The sequence below is a fragment of the Colletotrichum phormii genome (assembly GCF_030913505.1).
Source record: "Colletotrichum phormii strain CBS 102054 chromosome Unknown BDP81scaffold_8, whole genome shotgun sequence".
Lineage (NCBI taxonomy): Eukaryota > Fungi > Ascomycota > Sordariomycetes > Glomerellales > Glomerellaceae > Colletotrichum > Colletotrichum phormii.
The window spans coordinates 1,187,704-1,210,118 of record NW_026851450.1 but is presented as its reverse complement, the minus strand read 5'-3'; the positions used below and the strand labels follow the sequence as shown (position 1 = coordinate 1,210,118).

The window sequence follows — 22,415 nt, the reverse complement described above, 5'->3', positions numbered from 1 at the left end:
GCGGGGGCTTGGATACTTGATCGGTTGCATGCTGAGTGTTATTGATAGGCGTTGGCACCCATGAACCTAGCCCTTCCCACCAACACAACTGCCTACGACTAACATTGTCTGTTGGGAGAGTGTTGTGTTTCAATGTCTTTGATCGATTCTGAGCATGGCAGGGCGTCTGAGTTGATAGCTCAGGCCCGGAAAATCGCACATGACTTCGATTTCCCAACGGAGGATGTCCGTCGCGCCACAACTCACTTCTTGAAGCAGCTTAGTAAGTCTAGTCAACGTTGAGTTGTTGTACCGCATGCTGATATTGCAAACAGACGAGGGCCTTCAAGAAGATGGCACTTCTATGTGCCAAATTCCTTCATTTGTAACCAAATTACCCAATGGCTCCGAAAAAGGTGTCTGCTTGGCCATCGACCTGGGCGGCACCAATTTGAGGGTGTGCTCTGTTGAGTTACACGGAGACTCCACCTACTCCTTGACTCAGTCCAAAGCCGTCATACCCAGGCACTTGATGGCTGCACCAACCTACAAGGATCTATTCAGATTTATCGCTGTGCAGATGAACGAGTTCCTGGAGAAGCATCACCCAGAAGACCTTACAACATGGTCGCAACTCCTGAAGGAGGGAGATGCAATCACTGAAGAAATACGGCAGAAGCACTGCAAGAGCCTTGGATTCACTTTCAGTTTTACCTTTGACCAGCATGCCATCAACAAGGGAACGTTGCTGTACTGGACGAAATCATTCGGTATCGCTGATGCAGTCGGCCGCGACCCATGCGCCATGCTGCAGGAAGCCCTCGATGAGCAACACCTGCCTCTCTTGGTAACGGCACTTGCAAATGATACCGTTGGCACTTTGGCCGCGCGAGCATATACATCTCCGGGTCGTTCTAGTAACGTAGTAGGCGCAATCTTTGGAACCGGGACCAACGGAGCGTACATGGAGCGCATCTCTCGCATCACTAAGCTGCATTCACGCGCAGAGTTCTCAACCTCAGACTCGGATGCTATGATGGCGCTGAACACTGAATGGGGAGGGTTCGACAGCAAGCTGGAAGTGCTGCCTTCCACACGATTCGACCGAGACTTGGACCGAGACTCTGTCAACCCAGACGATCAGCATTTCGAGAAGCGCATATCCGGCATGTATCTTGGCGAGATACTCCGGCGGATTACCATCGACTTATCATCACCTGGTCAGAGCTTCTTTGACTTCAAACTCTTAGGAGACTCCCCGCTATATACACCGGATAGTATTGACAGCTCTTTGCTGTCGGCAGTTGTCAAGGATTCAACATCAACGCTTGAGACTGCGCGTAGGGAGATTTCAAGAGTACTCGGTGCTACAGACGTATCGACGGATGATGCAAAGGCAATACAGATTCTTTCCGAGGCTATTGGACGTAGATCAGCCAGGCTATCTTCCGTTGCAATTGCCGGAGTCGCTCTCCAGTCTGGGGTGTTTACACCCAGAAGCATCGTCAAACCAGTAGCGACAACATCAAGAGGCTTGGGTATCAACATTCTGAAACCCTTCATCTATGGAGCACGAAGTCTGTGGAACCTGCTTGCGAGTTGGCTTCATGTCAAAGTCCGGTTCACAGTTCCGTCAAAGGGCACATCGAGCGTATTTCCGGGACTCGGGGACGGAAGCAATTGCCAAGCGGAAGCTGATGGCGAGGACTCGAACGAAATCATTGATGTTGGGGTCGACGGTTCTTTGATTGAACACTTCCCCAACTTTGAAGAGAACCTGCGGGAAGCCTTGAGAGAGATTCCAGAGATTGGTGTTGTGGGCGACAAGAGAATCAGGATCGGCATGGCGAGAGATGGTAGCGGAGTTGGAGCGGCATTGATTGCATGGGCGGCGAGAGCATAATACATGGGGTCTGGTTGAATTAGGCATCAATAAATGGGCACTTGAAGTTCAAAGAAATTGACTCAAGTATGACTGAACGCTAAGTGCTAACTCAAAGATAATACTGCCTTCAACCAGTCCCATGGCTAAAAGTGGAGGTGACCCATTGCTTTGGTTTCATGATCAAGAGTGATGCGGTGTTGGATAGGTAACATCTCTATTCACAGTTCACTGTGAGGCCGAGTGATCATGCGAGTTGAGACGAGTCTCGCCTGACCTTCCATCCTCGATTCATTCACTATATATATATTTCAGTGTATCAAATGTTCAAGCTCTTGCTAGATATCTGACAGCAGAGTTAAAATTGACTTATTCCCAGAACTTTGATAATAATTAAGATTGACCCCTGCACTCTTTGGCTCCTCAACAAAGATAAGCTCATAATGCGTATATTATATCTGCTTGGCTTCACTTGCATGGCCGGCAAAGGTTATGCACACATGGCCATGACTAACCCTCCCCCAATCAAAGCCAAAGGGAACCCAAATACCCTTCCCGAGAACGCCGACTTCAGTTACACAACCCCATTATCCTCAAGCGGCTCCGACTTTCCTTGCAAAGGCTACTTGCATTTTCTAGGAACCCACGAGGCAGCGCCTGTTGACACATGGAATGCCGGTGGTAGCTACTCTGTCACGATTTCTGGCCATGCTGTGCATGCAGGTGGATCATGCCAAATCAGCGTCTCGGTAGACGGTGGCAGTTCATTCAAGGTCATACGCAGCTTCATCGGCGGCTGCCCAAGTGGCGATGCTACTCAACTCGCATTCAGACTGCCTGATGATATGCCGTCTTCTGACCAGGCCATTCTTGCTTGGACGTGGTTTAACAATCTTGGGAATAGGGAGATGTACATGAACTGCGCCGTAATCAGAATTGCAGGCGGAGGTGGTGGAGGAGGCCACGGTGAAAGTTTCAACCAAAGACCAGAGATCTTCAGGGCGAATGTGGGAAATGGATGCAAGACGGTAGACTCGCAGGATGTCATGATCCCGAATCCGGGGCCGGATGTGGAAGTCAATAATTCCGATGCTGTGCCGCCGATTGGTGACTGTGAGTGAATCCGGGCCCGGGGCGACTGCGGGGTCTGGTTCGGGGTTAGGATCGGATAATGGGGGCAACGGAGGCAGCGATGACGGTAGAGGAGGAATTTACAAGCCTGGCAATGCCTGGCCTGCAGACTTCAACCCGAATTCCGGCAGGGTTGTGGCGGATGAACAGATACCAGGTCTCATTTGCACTTGCTTTGCAGTCATTTCTGTCTGTTTATGTTGGGATTTGTGGATGATCGGCTTTCTCGCAGGCTTAGCTTGGTTAAGACACTGATCCCTAGTACGTTACACGGAAACCAGGAGTATGAGCGCGAACGCTGCTGCTAGTCAGTTTGGAAAGGAAGAAGAAAATAATCAAGCAGAAAATCATTGCAATTGTATCAATGAAGAATCTCAAGGCACCAAAATGAGTGCATCCGATAGATGATGGGAGTCAAAAGGGAAAATGCCAAAAGATTGAGGTCGTGCCCGGGTTCGAACCGGGGTCGCCGGAAAGGTTCGATTTTGATGTTATCAAAATCCGGAGTGATAACCACTACACTACACAACCTTTGATAGAGGACGTGCGGAATTGGCGCAACCTATCATCCAAGGCAAGCGGAGCAGTGGCTGTTGTGTGGCAAGCGATGACTCATCACTGTCCCCTTTCGCTCCCGCGTACCACAGACAGGTCAGTGAGTTTGCCTCTAAGTTTTCCCTCTCTCGAGATAATTGTTTGCCTACGCTATCATCACAGTCGCCCCGTGGACCTCGATTCCACAGCGATGGAGAAGAAAACCCGACTGATGGATAATGTTAATGACATGTTTCAGATGCCTGGCAATCCACCATGCCTGCGAAATTACTGCTTTACGACAGACGCGTTGCGCTTTACTGGATACGTGAGCAAATCCGCCCAGGCAATTTCGGGGCGTTTAACACGAACTCAGGTAGATGCCCCGCCGATAACGGCTTTTGTGGGGGAAATCGAGAGCAGTATCCTTCCATATCGCTGAATCACGACGTACGAAAATGATGAAGGTTAACATTTAGAGCACGTCGAACCTCCCGGATGACAAGATGCATGAAGCTACCATGGTTCCCCACAGGCTACTTGTGAATGCGACTCCCCGCATTTTACCCCGGAGTTGCTGAGGTTCTGGTGCGTGGTGACATTCCGGGGATCTCCCAGGCCATGAACTCTCGCCGTTGCACTCCCGGCCCGCAACCTCCCCCGGGCCCGATGATGATGGAGTTAAATGTGTAATCCGTAGACACCATGAAATAGCTCAAGTCATCTCAGCTAGTCGTGGACTCATGGGACGGAGCTTCCAATTCCACGACTCAGCATCGTTCTACTCCAAAGGCCCGCTTACTGGCGCTGTGTGTGACAAGTTGCAACACGAGGAAGGTACCTTGGCCCCACCGAACATCTACGGATAGTTGTAGTATGCTCACGATTTCTAGGTCTTCCCATCACTGTCAGCTATGCCATGGGTGGCCATATTCACGCAGTCATGCTTTGCCACAGTAGCCGACATTCCTGGTATTTTCGGGCCAGTGCCAGTCATATCTCCGTCTCCCGCGGGTGATATTTCAAAGTACCTCAAGAGCCGACCAAGTGACTTCGTTCATCCTGGTATCTGGCACACGCATGAGGATCTAGAGCGCATTCGCAATGGAGTCCTCGAAGACAAAGATCCCTGGGCGTCAACCTATGCTGTCTTCAGCAAGGACAGCTACAGCTTGGCGACGTACGAGATGAAAGGCCCGAAGCCAGTCATCTCGCGCGGCAGCGTCAGCAACTACACATCCTTCGCCTCCGACGCCCGAGCTGCATGGCAGAATGCCCTGATGTGGTACATCACAAAGGACGACGCCCACTGGAACCGTAGCACGAGCATCTTGGATAGCTGGGGTTCCATCCCAGTCGACATCATCGGGACGGACCGCTCCCTCCTCATTGGCCTTGACGGCGATCTTTTCGTCAATGCCGCGGAGATCATGCGCTGGGAGGGGAACTGGACTGAGTCCAGAGCACGCTGGCAAGGCGGGTCTGGATTCAGCATCCAGCTCTATTGGTTGTTTTCGAGCCAGTCGATCCCTATTGGCCAGGCGAACTACGGAATGGCTAGTATCAAGGCCCTCTTGAGCTTTGCTGTCTATCTCGACGATGTCACCCTTTACAACTATGCCATCAATGAGTACTTGAACAACCCCTGTGCGGGGCTATACTCGTTCTTCGAACCCGAGACGGGCCAAAGCTCGGAGTCTGGCCGCGATCAGAGTAAGTTCGCCTCCATCTATCGAGGATAATCGTGGCTGACAAGTCCCATAGGCCATGCCATGTCCGGTCTGGGATGGGTCGCTCAGGCTGCACGGGTAGCCCAGAGTCAGGGTTCTGACCTCTACAGTCAAGGTGACAACCTCCTGCTGAAAGGTGCAGAGTATCCCATTGACTGCTGCAAGACGCCAAAAAACGGGTGGTCCATAAAAGCGCCCACTTTTATCCCGCACTTCAATCGGTACAAGGCGAAACATCATTTACCCCTATGTTTTTTTACCTACTATCACTACCAAAACCATCATTTCAACCAATGTTACGATGTCTTCTAGTGATTCTGATGCTTCCGATGCCTCCGTAGCTACCGATACCTCCGTACGGAGCTGTATATTCGTTGAGCTCCTTCCCGAAGACCTTAAAGTCGGCTGTACTGCCGACTGTACCCCGGAGAAGTGCGATAATAGCACAGTCCGGCCCCATGAGCCTCCGGCTGAGCCTGGCTTGCCCGGCTCTTTTATACCCTTTAATATACCGGCCCGGGACCGGCAAATACGGGACTTACCGGAAACGCCGATTAACCTTTTCCTCCGATACGTTCCCCGGAGCCTTGTTGAGCAGTGGGTCCGGTGGACAAATGCAGCGCCGATATCTAAGGAGGGCCCTCAGCCTAGACACTCAAGAGTGTATAAGTGGAAAAAGACCTCTATAGAAGAGGTATACCTCTTCTTAGGAATCCGTATTTATATAGGGATCCATAAGGAGTATGAACTATCAAGATACTGGGCAACTCAGCAAGAGAAAGAGGACCCTATTCATCTATTTACCCGGTTTATATCCCGTGACCGTTACCAAAGACTATCCCGGCAGCTGCGGATATTCGATACTTCTGAGTTCCCTAGTCAGTCTAGCCATGGCCGGTGCCGACGCCGGCCCCAGGATAATTCAATACCGGATACGTATCGGAAGGTTAACGGGTGGTCGGCCCATATCCAGGATACCGGGGACTCCTTCTATACGGCCGGCTCTGACCTTACCGTTGACGAGGCTATGGTCCGATTCACAGGCCGGTCCCTTGAGACAACAACAATCCCGACTAAGCCGATCCCGACCGGCTTCAAGATATGGATTCTTGCCCAATCAGGCTACTGTCTCCGGTGGCTCTGGCATATCCACGGAAAGGGCCCGTACGGGCTAGTCCCACAGGCCCGGTCAGCGCCGGATGACGAGGCGGCAAAGCAGGCCCTTTTAACGCCGACGCAACGGGTTGTAACGACCCTAGTTGCCCTACTTCCGGCTGCAATCTACCACGTCTTTTTAGATAACCTCTTTTCTTCTGTCCGGCTCTTTAGGGCTCTCCGGAAGCAGCAAGTCGGAGCTTCTAGCACCTGCCGGAAAGATAGCGGCATAGATAAGATCCATATTGCCGAGAAAGCAACTGAAGGACAAGATATCCCTTGGGGCAAGATACATTATATCCCTTGGGGCAAGATACATTATATCCCTACTTTAGATGGGGAGGTATAGTGTTATAGACTACCTTCTAAGGATATCTCTATACTAATCAGTTCTTCTAGGTTAACCAGTTCACCTGGAAAGATAATGCTATTGTACTCTTCTTGACAACAGTCTTCCGGGAAGGCCAGGATATTATTCGGAGCCGGCGCCGGCCAACCGGAGATACTGCTGTAAAGCGGGCTGCCGGGAAAGTCTTCGGCGCCGACGTCCGGAAGAACCTGCCAGTGCCGGCACCAATAGACGAGTATAACCATAAGATGAACGGCGTTGATGTTAGTGACCAGATGAGATCCTATTATCAATGGGGCCACCCTATCCGGCGAGGGGGCTGGCAGGCAATTGCTTGGGACTTCCTGCTAGACCTCGGCCTGGGCAAGCTAAAGATAAAAGGAATACCTCTATTCCTTTTGGCAACACCATACAAAGGGATCGAGAAAGGTTAATTCGCGGTGCTCTTATTGCAGCAGTAAAGGCGCATTATCTCGCCGAACTGCCTTATCCGAGGTATCTGGAAATAGCCTTGCGCAGCCACGGCCTAGATACACAAGAAAGGGCTGCTTAGACTGCAATTTACCGCTTTGTATCAACAGAGATTGCTGGTACCTCTGGCATAACCAAGATAACTAGAGAATAGAAGTACCGGAAATCCTAGCTTATCATTGGATAGAGTATATGAAACCACAAGCCCTTATTGGCCGTACCCCGCATGGCGTCTTGCAGCAGTCAATGGGATACAGCCAAGTTCAACTTGAATTTAAGTGTCCCGTATGATCCAAAGTGGTATCGATGTGAAGCAGTTCTTGTTAATGGGCCTTGGGCAACCATCTCCCAGGACAAGCGAGGTGTAACGGCCACAAACCCAATATGGGATATCCTGTACTACCCGTATGCTGTCAAGAGAGTTGGAAGCGCCTTGGGTCACAAAGGCCAAACAGACTGTGGGGTCCGAGGGTCGCATGACCAGTAACGATCATCCTAGTTGGGGAGGGTTGACATGGGCTTATTGAGTTATGCCAGCTTTTCTTCCTACTTAGGTAAACTAGCAAGAGTAAGGTACCTAAAGATTCTAACAAAGCAACGATGGTGATGGCAAACCCACAGCCATGATCAAACTTTGCGTGTGAAATTCGATCGCTGGGGGCACACATGGGCATGTTTTCTTGTCAAAATGCATACCATCCGTCAGAAACCTAGAGTACTTAGTAGGCAGGTGCATGCAATCTATCTAGGAGCTAGCCAACATAACTCAAGGCTGTCAGCTGCGATAAAGTGCAGAACGTGTGCGCAAGACGACGTGTCATGGTATGGACATGAGTAATATTTGAGTATAAATAAGAAGTAAATGTTATCTGAATGAGAGTAAGGAAGAAAGAAAAGAAAGAGCAGTAAAGCTGGCTACGTATTCGCTTAGTGTGAGGGACTGTGAGGGCACGGGCCTGGGGTCAAAATCAAATCCGAACATATCCTCTCTGATTCCTGAAGAATAGTCCAGTGGAAGATCAACTATTCCCAAACCTACTCCAACCTGTAAAGGAGTGTACCAAAGCCCAATTGGTCGTATCCGCCACTGGTCGTGCCGTAGTCACCACCACCTCCCTCAGCACCACCAGCTTCCTCGACCACGTGGTCGCGCATTTGCTCGGTCCAAGAAGCATTGAGCCCTTTGATGACACCGTAGTGGTTGTAGAGAAGCTCCCAAATAGGTCGAAGTCCGCCACGTCCAGCTTCACTGATATTCACAGCCGTGCCGTGGCTGTTGGTAAAGTTGGTAAAGGGGACGTCAAATCCGAGGTTGTACTTTGCGGCGTACTCCGATCTTTATGCCATGTTAGTATGCTGTCTTATTCTTGTGATAGAAATCACTTACCCTGCCAAAATTCTGTTGTCGAGATACGAAAACAAGTCATCGCCCTGGTTGTAAGACTGTTGCGCAAAGACGCCCAAGAAAGCAAAGTCCAGCAGAGCATGCCCCTGGTCACGACCGGCCTCCTGGCCCTGACCAAGGATCTTGCCCGAACCTTCCTCTTCATGCAACTCCCAAATAGCTATCTCGATGGCGCCGTTACCCGCACCGTTCTTGAAGTAGTCAACGGCTTCGTTGTACATGGTCTTGTTATCCGTCAAAATTCCGATAGCCTGCATAGTGCATATATTGGCCAAGTCCCAGTTGGCCCAGTAGTGGTCGATGGAGGCGCCATTGTGGTCGATCAGAAATCTGTGGTTCATCGGGTAGAAGACTCTCTGCAGCATCTCGGCCATCGCAGACAAGCCGTCCCAAGCCTTCCACTCCCGCAGAATCTCGGCTGCGTTGGCGAGCTGGAAGCCGTAGATGCCCGACGCGAGGTACTTATCCGAAGAGCCGTTGATGTAGACGAGCGAATCGCTCCAGGCGTCGAGGATCCGAGCCGACGCGTTGGCGTGGGCCTCGTCGCCTGTGATCTTCCAGGCAATAGCGTTGTTGTAGGCGGCGTGAGCATCGCGGTAGAGAGATGGGTAGTTTTCGGGGTTACATTCGCGACCTGCGCCGCCGCGGCAGACGGTCTCCTTGGGATTGGGAGTGTAGGCTGTGTTGGCGCGGGTCTTGAGCTTGCTCCAGCCGGTTGTCCATGGCACCTTCTGGGCGTCGACGAGGCCCGACATGCGGTCGAAGTCTTTGCTGGTATGAAGAAGGCCGGGATGCTTGAAGGTTGATCGGGAAGAGTTGGAGCAGAGCGCATACGCTTCAGAAACCAACAAGGAAGAACTCAAGATAGTGATAAGGTTGCTATAAACAGAGTTGAACTTCATTGTGAACAGATATGGTGGTCTGAGACCAGCCCAAAACTACTGAGTGAACGGAAACTCAAAGAATTGAAGGTGCGAGGGCTTGCTAGAAGCTGAGGTGAAGGCCGAGTAGATCATTCGGATATATAAGGTGGTCGTCAAATCCTTGAGCAGAATCGACCCATTCTCGGGACTCGTTTCGATATCTGATATGAATTTACTGCCCAATTCTAGCGCCCGGGACTTTTCCCGACCATTGTCGCAGTGGGTATTCCGTAGACAAAAGAATGCGAATGTGATAAAGAACACATCAATATTTGTCGGCCCCTGAGTACGAATAGTGGTGGTCGACTCCGACAAATCCTTGCGCTCCGAGAACGAGATTTAAGGGGTGTGTCAGCTGAGACCCAAGGCCTAATGTGTGGAGTTGAACGTAGTGCCGAGCAGGCTAGTTGCAGATCCCATGTGGCTGTCAACATCATTCATGACCGGGGTCGTACGCCGGAAACTACCCCGGACAAAACTTCGACCGTATATCTGACATTTAATAAAAGGCTACTGTAACTGACTGCATAGACGCTCAAGTGACTGAATACGTTCTGTAGGTTCAATTGTCGCACCTACTAGAAGCATAAAAAAAAGCTGATGTTTATGTGGCACCGAGGCCGGGAAAGATGAGAATTTGTGGTTACATACTAGTTAAGCAATCACAGACCACCCATTCACAATCAGATGCTTTGGTCTATCAATATCATGCGTGAAGAACATTAAGCCAAAAACAGACAGTAAGTAATCACTGATCATGGATCCATGATGTTTTGGGAAAACGCGCGTGTTTTAATTGAGTCTACCTGATGGCGGTATGATGAATCGAAGAGAACCAAGGAAACCATGGGTGAAATATCTAATACTGGTACAAGCCAGAGCCAAGAAGTGCAGAAGGTGCCAGATGAGAAGCCGCTGAGTTCAAAGTTCCAAACTTTTCCAGGGCTGCCGAAAGAGTGTTGTGAGCTGGCTGGAGACCACCGTCTACCCAGCCACCAAGGAACGAAGTGCAATCACTGTTGATCAGAACCCGCGAATTCTGGGTCTGGTTGATTCTCTCCCAATCGCAGAAAAGAGACTCAATGCTGACATCTTGCCCCGGGAATCCCAGAGAGAAAGCACCGTACGAGTAGCGGTCAAGAGGCCAATGGATAAGGTAAATGTCGTCGTCAGTGACGGGCTCGAGAAGGCTCGCATACTCAGGGAAGTCGGAATCTTGCATGATTCTGTCAATCTGCATCTTGAGCTCCGTGAGAAGCTCCTTGGGATCCGAGATAGCCGTCATCTGCAGAGAAAGGTCCTCCCAGGCATAAGTGACGAGGACCATGCCGTAGTCGGGGTGTCCGTATTTCAGGGTGTACGTCTGCGGCAAGTTCGTGTCCGAAAGAATAACTCGAGGGAATCCAGCCCCTTGAGTTTCCCAGAACTTCTTAGTCCGGATGAAGAGCTTGGATGAGGCGGTCATATGGAGATCGTTGATGGCTCTCTGAACTTCCAATGGCATAATCGGGTCCTCGGTGGTCTCCGAGACTGGAGTAAAGGCGTAGTTCATAGCCCAGTTGCTAGTTGCGACGACGACAAGTTCGTAGTCGATATTGGTGGAAGCACCTCCAGAAGTCTCTCTCACACCAACAGCAAGGCCGCCGAGGGCATCACCGCCGCCACTGGTGACTTCGGCGACAGTTGAGAACTTGGTCTTGACACCAAGCTCGGTCGCCTTTTCCCAGATTGTCTGGGCAAGATCCCGAATACCGGCAGGTTGCAGGCCTGAGTCGGTAACCTTGGCAAAGACAGCTTGGTCTGACTCGAGGCCGTTGACGACCAAGCGGAAAACGGAGTTGAATCCGGCAGAGTAGACAGCGCCAAAGCCGCCAGAGCCGATTCCCAAGGTGCCGAAGCGTTGGAAGTCATCATCGGTCCAGACCTCGCCGCTCGGAACGTCCCATTCGTGACCATCGCTGTTGGATCTCTGAGCAGTCGGCAGAAAAGATGGATCTGGAAGGCGGTATGGGCACTTACAAACGGCCCTTTCACTTATATACCACTTCTAGGAGATCGTGGGCTCTGCCCACAATCTCCTCCTTCCACCTCCAGACGCAGCAATAATAGACCATTATTGACACTTCGTTCCAACCGTACGGTTGCCCTGCTGACGTGTATACCAACAATCGCCGAAGATACGGAGGAGACCAGTGTAAAAGCTGTCATCACCGAAAGTGTCCAGGTACTTTTGCCACTCTGGGACTGCAAGGTTGCGTGTGGCCGTGTCGTTGGAGGAGAGCCAGGTTGTAATCTGACTTCCTGCGGCCAAAGTGCTGCTGCCACCAGTCAAACCCTTCGAGATGAGCTGGACCCAGCCGTTGTTGACCTTCTCAAAGCCGGTCGGGGCCGTGTTGGAGTCGGTCCAAGAAGTAGCCTTCTCTTGGTAGTAGACCATGGTAGGGACCTTGCCGGGGTCAGGGAAGTTCTGGATGAAAGTGTAGTTGAACTCGTTGGCGTAGTAGTAAAGAAGGTCTTCCGAGGGAGGAAAGCGCATCGCACCCATCTCCGCCACGTTGACTCCGTCAGCCGTGGGGAGGGATCGAAGTCGGCCTCCGACGCTATCAGTTGCCTCAATCAAAGTGACATCTGCGCCGGCCTTGGCCAGGTTGAAAGCCAGAACCACGTTGGTGATTCCGGCGCCAACGAGGCCGATCGAGAAGTTGGAGGGTAGGGTGCCCAGAGGCTGGTTGATGTCGCCGGCAGCCTTGTTCCACTCAGAGTAGATGAGCTGAGGAGTGTCAACCCAAGCTTGAGGACGAGCCTTCTGCTCGGCAGCGCCGGAGGACTGCCGCTGAGCCAGACGGGAACCAGAAGTGCTGCCAATGGGAGAGAAGGGAGTGCGCTTGTTGGCGGAAGCAACAGAGGCTTCCTCAGTCTTGAAGCTGAAAGAAGGGAGCATTTTGATTGAGATGCGTGAGTTATTGAGATGCTGAGGGCCTTATGAATGAGAGTGATCTGAGTGAGACTGTGAAAGCGATGTCCTCAAAAAAGAGACTGGAAACTGGGTGGGCAAAGGCCTACTACTTATACATCGTGAAAACCATATCGAACTCCAGGATGTTCTGACAAGAACGAGCATGCCGATTGAACTGCCGTCTCAACCGCCGGCAACATCTGTCTGTGACCCGGATGCAAGAGATATCGCCAACATGCTTCCTCACCTGCGTGCAGCTTGAGTTGCAATGCAGTCCACATCAACATGGGAGAGGCAAGTTTTGACACTGCCGCCTTCAATGGTACACCGAGCTTCTCATGAAGAAAACGTAACGTTCTCTGAATAATGTCATTTTTCTGCCCATCGTGGCTCAATCCCAGGCCGCTCGTGCTCCGACAGAATTTTCGGAATTTGGTTTGGCACCGAGTCATTCTAGTTGAGCTATGGAGTCAAGTCAATGTTCATTGAGGGAAATATCTATCAAATTCACAGGTCATTTCGCTTATTGGAAAGTTGGGCTAGCGACGGGAGTCTTTCAAAGCTCAGGATGGCTTTTCGTGATCTCGGCTTACAAGTGGAAAGGAGAGTACAAGTCAAGAGGTATGATCATGACACAGATGATCTCAATCCCAAATTGTTTTCTTGAAGGCATTGATCAGTATCTTGTCGGTATTATGACCAGTGCATTTCAACTGCGAAGCATACCTGACTAGATGAATATATGCAACATATCTGGGATAGCAAGACTGAGAACCTAAATCAGGTCGCATAAAGGTTTATCATTGCATAAATTTGAGGCAGGCAAGGCTTCAAAACTTGTGGACTTGACCCTCTGTGATAGCTTCGGTGATTTCACAATGCGCAGTGACGTGAAAGATATTGTCGTCCTCTAACTCGTTGGGCTGCAAGAACGGCTCAGCCTAGTATTGTAATTTGCCAGTGCAGACAAATACTACATTGAGCAATATATTCGGCCTGTGGAGAGTCACTTAAGGGTCGAGTTGACAGCACTTGTGGGAATTTGTGAAAGGGCCTAGCAGTTGGGACCCTAGCCCTTGACATGGGTTGCTACTGATCCATCTGCCACATCATGAACATATGCCAGTCTAGACATCGTTCGATGTATGCTTGGAAGGTAATTCCGGTCGTCTGACTGCTCAGGAGCTGTTGCGTTCTCACCTTACACTTTGGGATGTTGCAATTCTCTTCTGAACCCTGTCATGCGATGGTCTGGGCGTCGGGATTGGTGAAGATACTGGAAGAGAATGAAAGTTTAGTCGACCTTACGACGAAGCTCGATCCCCAAGTCTACCCCTAGTCTCTTCGATCGTTTCCATATCGCTTGTGTTAACTCACAATTCATGGTTTGTTTCTCACTGTGAGCGAACAGCGGAGTAACATCCCGAAGCGAGCGGGGCATACCTACGCAAAGTCTAGGGGTATGGCAATTATAAGGCGGTTGCTTGTTTGCCCATAACAACCAAGAAACAGACATGTAGGAATGGATGTTATCCAGATTAGGGAATTACGCCGAGCTGTCAGATAACTATGTCTAGTTGGACTTACATCCGGGAGGAGCCGTTGCGGACCACAAACAAGGGCACCATGTGCGTGCGAGAATAATAACGAACAGAAGAGCGGGCCCGCCTTCCACCTTTCCCCGACACGCGCGCGGGGAGGTTCAACTATTGAAGGACATCACGGAAGCTATTGTTGCGATTTTGGCTTGAAGGATGTTTCGTATTTCAAGAGACCAAGAACATTCTTGTTATGCTCGTGCGTCTCGTAGGCAGCTCAGATTCAGACCGAAGAGGAACCAATCGCCTCCACACTTGAGTGATTAATCCTCAGGGTGAATGCCATGCGCTTTCCCCATGTCCACTTCCGAACCCCTGGCGTACATCGAACCACTTGATTCTTGCACCAGAATTGAGCGGCTTGAGATGCTCTCAGGTTCCTTAGAAAGCGAGGAATGCAAGCATGAACTTTTGTTGCATTTGTACATCCCGACATTTGACCGTGGAAAGATGAAATGCCTTGAACCCAGGCCGGCTTGGATTGGATAGTATCAATGTTGCGATGGGAACATTCAAACATCTACCTCTCACGGTTACCCGATTGTAGTAACCTGAGGCTAAGTACCTACTTATTCATAGGTTGGATGTGAGGCTGTCAATGTTTTTAAATATCCAAAACGGCGACAAAAAATAGAAGCCAGGAAACGAAAGGCATGAAGCTTGTTGTAGGAATTCGCTTCTTCAGTAAGTTTTAGGAGACATCTAGTGTGAATCAATTCGGTGTTTCAACAACAAGTCTCGTTCGTCGAGATAGAATTTCTCAAGCCAGGGCTTTCAGCAGCATCCAAATACGAGAACACCAAGTGATTGAGAGCAATGTGTTCACAAACAGACGTGCATGGGTGCGTGCATCAGGTGAATTGGTTGATTGGCTGAATGAATTTGATTGATTTGAGTCCAATAGTTCTGGCGATGCCAGCCGGGGTTGAGCATTTCTAGCCGTCGCCACGCAAGCCGCGTCAACATGATGACTGTATGCTCGTCGTTCTCTATTCTAATGGAACTAAAATCTATGGAGCCACTTATGAGTGATTTTTGATCTAAGAAGCAAAAGCCTGCTGTCCTGTTGAGACCGTTTTTAAGATGCCCTTGTCGGCCAAGTCGTTGACCAGGTTGAATAAGACAAAGTCGCAGCCGCGCTTGGCCACAAGATTGACAGTGACAGGCATAATCTCATCCTGGAAAGTGACATTGCTGAAGTATGAGACTTGACCAATGGGAATGGTGTAGTCTGCGTCGCCAAAGTAAGAAGCCACAGTCGATCCTGCTTGAGGAGTTGTAGGGTTCACAGGGGTCGTCGAACCAGGGTCGCTGTTGAGGTCCTGAGATCGGAAAGTAGGAATACCGCCAGTTCCGACATCATAAACGAAGATGGCCTCAGAACAGGATGTGTCGGTGGAGAAGAGGGCCTTCTCGTGCCACAAGGCAGCATCGCGGGTCCGGTTCGTCATTGCCGCCTTGTAAACGTTGTCATCAACGGTTAGGGAGTGGAACGCCCCGCGGTATGGCTCGTCAAGGGGCGAAAAAGCCGGAGCATACTGAGCCAGGAGGGGCTGGGCAGTCTCCGTAATCAAATCGTGTGTCCACAGAACAAGCAAATCTCCGAGGAGTTGCAAGATGGGTCGTCCGGTCACGTCCTCGATCGTCTCGGTAAGGTTGACCTTCTCCACAGTGGCGCCAAGAGCTGCTGATGCATCGCTGAGAAACTTCTGGAAAATGGTCTCTGCGGCGGGGTTCTGCAGCGGGAGATGGTCGACAGGGTACAAAATTCGCTTGGGGAACGTACGATCGTCGGAGACGGAGAGAGCAGACAATCCGTTCAAAGAGGTGTCTTGATGGAGTGATGGGTCATACCATGCCTTTGCAAACGAGGCCCATTTGACAGGATCGCGACAGAAGACGCCGGCAGTATCGGCATTGAAAGTGTTGGATTCACAGGTGGAAAAGGAAACTAGTCGAGTATCGTGGGTAGCAACGATCACCGACTGTAGTGGTGATATTGCTTGTTCTTGTTGTTCTTGAGTGGAAGTCTAACCAGGTGCCAGCAGCGGCAGGAAGTCTGGGGTATACCACCCTCGTGTGGCTGAGCCACACGGACCACCGTGGCTGGAACGGACCGCGGCAGCAACCTCCTGCTGCCTAATGTAGGCCTATTCCAACAGAAAGCATTGGTGATAATATTCTCCATGAGGATCATGCCCTGGGAAGGCCTATTGCCGTAGGTCCCAGAAAATGCAGCCGGCTGTCTCATGGAAAGACCGGTATCGGTGCCAATGGCAAAGTTCAACCAGTCGTAAGCAGCGATGGAGCAGCCAGCCCCAGAAGACGAGCCTGAGCAGCTAAGGAAAGTGTCTCCGCGAGGGCTGCGGGGATAGAATGCATCATTCCAGTTCCAGGGGCTCTGCGGGGAGGCGAACTGGGCAGTCTTTTGCTTGCCGACGACAACGCCACCGAGATCGATGATTTGCTGGAGAGCTGGCGCAGTCTTACTTGCGACATCGTTTACTGCAGCATAGGCTCTGCTCCCAGCAGTCGTCTGGATTCCCTCGAGATCATAAATGTCCTTCACAGCAACTCGCTGGCCCGCCATGGGCCTCGTGTCGTCTGTGCTGTAGAGCCGGGAAGGAACTGGAATCATGGCATATCCCCAGTCGGCTTCAGACTGAGTGAATGCCTTGTATCCCCCGTTCGACTCATAGGTACCAGTCACGAACTTTCTGTACGTGTCAATGTACATGCGGAGGACCTTTGTCAGAGCCCTCCCGGATAGGGGCTAGTTAGAGGTAGTAAGAAGTCCAAGCAACAAAGGAGCAGCTCAGATATATATACAGCGCAGGGAGTACACGTCGGGGGAGGAGCAGATTTCAGTAATTCATCATTCTACCCCTAACTGCAGTTGGCCTCTGAGAGCTTCTGCACTGCGTCAACACCCCAACTTGACACCTTGCTGAGATAAAGGCTGTCTCCATCTGTGATAGCGAATAGAGGACAGGGAACAAGTGTAGAGTTGCCGCAAGTAGATGGACCGTCACCACCACCGTAAATGATGTTGGATCCTTGGCCCTCGAGGTAGCTGATGACTGAATCATCGAGTTCATCGGAACCACTTGCGCTGACAAGGACATTATTGAGGAAACCTTGAACAAAGACATCGTCTTTTACCAAGGAATCCTCGATGACCTTTTGCAGTTCATCGCCGGTGGTTGTGGAAGAAAGAGCTGAGATGTAAGTGAGCGGCCCTTGGGAGGGGTCCAAGACACACGAGACAGTGAAAATCGGATCCGAAGTGACAGCCAAATACTGAGCATCTTCAATGAGAAAAGCTTGATCTTGAGTGTCTGACACAAATGTGGATTGAAACAGAGTGCCATTGAGAGGCGTAAGAGCTTTGGCTACCTTGAGGTAGAGTGCCATAAGACAGAACGTGACGAGGAAAGCTGGGAGCTTCATGATTGCTTTGATTGTCTTGGTAAGATGATCTGAAATCTAATAGTGATCTGAGCGACTTCACCGTCTCTTTATACCAAGTTTGAGACGTAGATGACCGCTGTGTTCTCGTTGCGGAGCTCATGATGATGCTTCAAAAATTTCTGCTCTAAGTGTATAGCAGTATCTTCCGACAATCTTTCGATAACTTCATGTTCATTATTGTGACAGAGACTAGACTTGAGATTCTCAGTGGGTACAGGGTCAGGAGTAGCGTGGCTTGCATAACTGCTTTTGTACCGTATGTGCGCAGCACAAATTGGTACAAAAGTATATGTGTATTGTCTTTGGAATGAGGGAATTATCGCGTCGTGGTGTCCCCCCTGTCAAGCTTGGTTCCACCTCATTCTGCCCGATCTCCATCTCCAAAGATTACTCACTGTGAGAGAACTCAATGTTGCAACCTACCCCCTTTACTTTCTGTCGACTCAGTGTAGCAAACACTTACATAGACGCAGAAACTGAAGCAGTGCAAGGCTCTACCAGTCTGGAAGGTGACATGTGGAAGATGAGTTATCGAAGTTCGCCCGTTCTCGGCAAGCAATCGATAATCGTCCAAGATATCGAATGTACGGAGTACTCCGTAGTCGTGTCGCGTCTTCTAACCCGCCAAGATGACTCGCGCCAACGTTTGGACCCTGCATAAGGGGCCAAGATGAATTGAGCTTCTTGCAGAACGAACCACGTGGAGTCTCCTCCATGACAAGGACCGAACGGCAATCATTTCGATCAAACCCTTGACTTAATCTTTCAAGGTTGACTAAGTACGAAGGCAGAATCGCTCTCGATCCATACGGATGTGTAAATACGTAAAAGCCCCGCGTGCGTGCGAGAATAACAACGGAGTTGCGCCGAGCTGTCAAGATAACCATGTCTAGTGGAGACTTCGGGAGGGGCCGACATGGACTGCTGCAGGTCGGGCGGCTATCATCATGATATATCCACCTTTGACGCTTACGTGAGAAGTTGCCAGAATGCCTTGAGCTTTATAGGATAGCGCAAAGCTCTTTGATCTGGACAGAGTCAACCACGATGATGCCCTGTTGTTCGGTGCCAAGAGAGGGAGCGGGAGACGGCATCTTGCCGGATGTTACCTACTCAATTACAGTTTCTTGTGAGGTCTTGAAAACGGTGCGGGATTACGTGCTCTGTGAAGTGATTTTTGAGGTTGGACAGCAGAGACTGAAGATAAAAGTGACAGTAATAATCGAGAGGCGGGGAAGGCGCTAAAACTTTTATTCTTGTACAGAGAATAACGTACTTGATAAGCGAGCTGCCCAGACAAGCGAGCTGCCCACCCAACCGCGTTCATCCTTCCTCCTCACTTCTAATGCGTATCACGCCACAAATAATCATGTCGTCACAAAGCAAAGAGGCCCAATTGAACTTAGTAGTCGAGGCTATCCAAAAAAAACCCTAAACTCAGCATTCGAGCCGCAGCAAGAATCTATTCAGCCCCCCCTAGGACCCTAGGCACCCGATTAAAAGGCACACCTGCACGACAAGATACTATACCTAACTCACGCAAATTGACGGAGCTTGAAGAGGAGGAGCTAGTTGAGTATATCCTCGACCTGGATTCCCGATCGTTTCCTCCCCGGATCAATGGTGTGGAAGAAATGGCTAATCGATTACTCGCCGACCGCGACGTGCCCCCAGTTAGGAAGCGCTGGGCTTCAAACTTCGTTAAACAATAACCATAGCTCCGGACGCGCTTTTTTCGCAAGTAAGACTATAAAAGGGCCCAATACGAAGATCCAGACGCGATAAATACGTAGTTTCGGCTTATAGCAAACACAATCGCGAAATACGGCATTATAGACTCCGATATCTACAACTTTGACGAGACTAGGTTTATGATGGGCCAGATTGCATCCGGGATGGTCGTCACGAGTGCCGAAAGGCGTTCAAATACAAAAATGATGCAGCCTGGCAATCGTGAATGGATTATAGTCATTCAGGCCATTAGTTCGTTAGGCTACAGCGTTCCGCCGTACATCATCGTTGTAGGCCAATATCACCTCTCTACCTGGTATATAGAAACAGATCTCCTACGCGACTGGGTTATCGCAACGTCTGAAAACGGATGGACAACAAATGAAAGAGGCCTAGACTGGCTCCAGCACTTTGATCGGCATATAAAACCGCGTGTAACTAGCAGTTATTGCCTCCTCGTCGTCGATGGGTACGAAAGTCACTACTCTGCGGACTTTGAGATATATTGCAAGGAAAACAATATCGTTACACTCTATATGCCGGCCTATTCGTCTCATCTACTTCAGCCCTTAGACTTTGGGCGTTTTGGGCCACTAAAGACGGCTTATGGTCGACAAATTGAGGATAAGATGCGCCGGGGTAATACCCATATTACGAAGGAGGACTTCTTCCCTGCATTTCACAACGCTTTCACGCAAGCCCTAACGGTAAAAAACATCCAGGGAGGCTTCAGAGGGGCCGGGCTTGTTCCTTTAAGTGCCGAAAGTGTGCTTTCGAAGCTTGATATCAAGTTACACACTCCAACACCCCCAGGGTCCCTACCAACAACACCCCCCGCGTGGACTTCTCAGACGCCAAATAACCCAACAGAGGCCTCTTCTCAGTCCGAACTCATCAAAAGGAGGATCTCCCGCCATCAGAATAGCTCCCCAACTTCAATTATTGAAGTTGTAGAGCATTTATCAAAGGGAGCGCGGGGATTTATGCACCAGATTGCCTTATTAAGGTCGGAGGTCCAGATCCTCCGGGAGGAAAATAACCTACTTAGCCGACGCAGGAGGGCTAAGAAAACACGTCTCAGACAAGGAGGAAGTCTTACTGTAGCTGAGGCAGAGGACATTCAGTCGCAGAGAGAGGCTACGGCCCAGATTGAGGAGGAAACGCGCCAGAGTAGTGGTCGTCGGCCGAGGACAGAAACAGGTTAACGGCGATGTAGCGTCTGCGGAAACACTGGCCACAATGCGCGAACATGTCAGTTCAATGAAGAAATATCTGAGGAATAGGATTCAGAGTAGTCTCAATTGATTTTATGTTTTTAGTGTTGCTCCTTAGTTAGATTTATAATGTGATCATGGTTAGGTGGGCAGCTCGCTTGTCTGGGCAGCTCGCTTATCAAGTACGTTAGTCTAATCTAGAGTTGGCTCCTCGGTGGGAAATCGGATCTCGGTGTGCAAACTCGGTGAAACTCCGACGAATATGGGGCCTAATCGGCGTGGAACGGCCGAGCAAGCCGTTGCTTCGGACCCCATCCAAGGCAGATCGCGTACTCGGAGCTCCTGAGTTGAGCGAGCCGCATCCAAGAAGCCGGTCTCCTTGACATTCCAGAAAACCGGGACCTTGTCTAAGGTATTTTAGTGGACTGATCTAGGCACTATCAATCACGCAGCCACTTCATCTTCATTGCTGCGTGCTTAGCAATCTGTCATCCGTTCTCTAACGTTATCAGCCAGATAGCGATACCCACACAAGGGTGGCCCATTGAGTAATCCGTCTCTTGACGGCGATGGTGCTACGGATTGAATCATTAGCAGCCAATGGCGAACCAACTGAAACAATTGACTTCCTGGGTGCATGAACTCATCCGCTGCATTGTGGTCCATGCTGAGGGGCGCAAAACGTCAGAAATCTTCGTTATGACTTGCAAAGATATATCGAACTGAGTCTGACTCTGAGTTAAAGGACAGACAGGGACGGACTAAAAACCACCTCCTTCGGCGACTTGTTGCACCAGACGAAGTCATAAAGGCACAATAACGATTCCAACTGGAGACATTGGCTTCCTATTACAAAGGATCACTTCCGTCGGCCACGAGTTACGCCGCCTTTAGTCACTTATCCCACCGGCTCGCCGCTAAATATTTTCCGCCCCTACCAGCAGTGCCACTGTACCACAGGATCTACAGACTAGACCTAGGCGAAATATTCCAGGTTCCGACTCTGGAGGCAATAGTAGGAAACCTGAGAATTCCAAAGGACGGCTACAAATAAGTAGCAATCAAGGCTTCAAAATGACGAGAAGACGAGCATCAAACTCATATCAATCGATCAACATGGCACCTAAGACTGTCTTTATCACTGGCGCAAACGGCCACATTGGCAATGCCGTAGCCCGCAGTTTCGTGGCCGCAGGATGGACCACCTATGGTCTTCAGCGGCCCCGCAAGTGCAATCAAGTCAATTTTGACCCCCATACTTGCGGTTGATGAGATTTTTCTTGGTGTTTTTGATTAGTTGGCTAACTTGCAAGTTATTCAATCAATCGCCATATAAAAACACGTGATCTACAATTACCTAAGCGGGAGATATATGAAGCTATTCACGATAGGCCCAGTAGTCCAAAGCCGTTGTTCTGCAGCATAACCCCCCTCTTGAGCCAGTTTTTCGACAGCTGGAGAATTTCTATAGTCTCTGGCTTCATACTCATCCGTTGCGACGTGAGGGTTAACTTGGCAGTACTGAAAGCCCTCTCGCAGTCGGCCGCCATCGCTGGGACGGCGAGGATGTCGATCGCGAGCCGAGAGAGGGTCGGGAAGGTATCCGAATGGTCCAGCCACCACCGTAAGGGCTCGGAGGTCTCCTCCGGAGGTTGACGGAGGTAGATATCGAGCTCATCCATCCGGGGTGGGGTCTGCCGGCGCCGGCTATTAACCCACTGCCGGAAGTGACTGTCGTCATCATCTCGAGCGCCGGGGTCAACGGCAAGGCCTCCGCGCTGCCCTCTGTGGCCGGAGATACTCTCTTCCGGGCCGTTCTGCCGATACCACTTATCATAGTACTCTGTGAGGGATTTCTGAGCCTTGTCGACCCATCCCTCTTGGTG

At 50.4% G+C, this 22,415-nt stretch overlaps 6 protein-coding genes and 1 non-coding gene across 7 annotated transcripts; 3 read left to right on the top strand and 4 right to left on the bottom strand.

Annotated features, from left to right (window-relative positions):
- Positions 1-132: 132 nt before the first annotated feature.
- Positions 133-1,955, top strand: BDP81DRAFT_517602 (hexokinase; the record flags this gene model as incomplete). Its single annotated transcript, XM_060595915.1, has 2 exons — positions 133-262; positions 315-1,955. The coding sequence occupies 2 exons, from the start codon at positions 133-135 to the stop codon at positions 1,880-1,882; spliced, it is 1,698 nt and encodes a 565-aa protein (XP_060446419.1). The 3' UTR covers positions 1,883-1,955.
- Positions 1,956-2,304: 349 nt separating this feature from the next.
- Positions 2,305-2,982, top strand: BDP81DRAFT_460440 (uncharacterized protein; the record flags this gene model as incomplete). Its single annotated transcript, XM_060593655.1, has 1 exon — positions 2,305-2,982. The coding sequence occupies one exon, from the start codon at positions 2,305-2,307 to the stop codon at positions 2,980-2,982; it is 678 nt and encodes a 225-aa protein (XP_060446418.1).
- A 450-nt stretch (positions 2,983-3,432) lies between these two features.
- Positions 3,433-3,523, bottom strand: BDP81DRAFT_t145. Its single transcript has one exon. It is a non-coding gene; the product is annotated as a tRNA-Gln (tRNA).
- A 653-nt stretch (positions 3,524-4,176) lies between these two features.
- On the top strand, positions 4,177-5,891 carry BDP81DRAFT_214060 (chondroitin AC/alginate lyase). Its single transcript, XM_060582686.1, has 3 exons — positions 4,177-4,363; positions 4,420-5,239; positions 5,291-5,891. Exons 2-3 carry the CDS (start codon positions 4,441-4,443, stop codon positions 5,566-5,568), a joined length of 1,077 nt encoding a protein of 358 aa, XP_060446417.1. The 5' UTR covers positions 4,177-4,363; positions 4,420-4,440; the 3' UTR covers positions 5,569-5,891.
- Positions 5,892-8,051: 2,160 nt separating this feature from the next.
- On the bottom strand, positions 8,052-9,838 carry BDP81DRAFT_405810 (chondroitin AC/alginate lyase). The gene is made up of 2 exons (XM_060588955.1): positions 8,619-9,838; positions 8,052-8,567 (listed from the first exon to the last, which is right to left on the bottom strand). The coding sequence occupies exons 1-2, from the start codon at positions 9,536-9,538 to the stop codon at positions 8,267-8,269; spliced, it is 1,221 nt and encodes a 406-aa protein (XP_060446416.1). The 5' UTR covers positions 9,539-9,838; the 3' UTR covers positions 8,052-8,266.
- Positions 9,839-10,418: 580 nt separating this feature from the next.
- On the bottom strand, positions 10,419-12,500 carry BDP81DRAFT_316849 (flavin-containing amine oxidoreductase-domain containing protein; the record flags this gene model as incomplete). Its single annotated transcript, XM_060584202.1, has 2 exons — positions 10,419-11,517; positions 11,722-12,500. The coding sequence occupies 2 exons, from the start codon at positions 12,498-12,500 to the stop codon at positions 10,419-10,421; spliced, it is 1,878 nt and encodes a 625-aa protein (XP_060446415.1).
- Positions 12,501-14,968: 2,468 nt separating this feature from the next.
- Positions 14,969-17,563, bottom strand: BDP81DRAFT_405809 (amidase; the record flags this gene model as incomplete). Its single annotated transcript, XM_060588954.1, has 3 exons — positions 14,969-16,143; positions 16,212-16,886; positions 17,111-17,563. The coding sequence occupies 3 exons, from the start codon at positions 17,561-17,563 to the stop codon at positions 15,154-15,156; spliced, it is 2,118 nt and encodes a 705-aa protein (XP_060446414.1). The 3' UTR covers positions 14,969-15,153.
- Between the last annotated feature and the right edge of the window lie 4,852 nt (positions 17,564-22,415).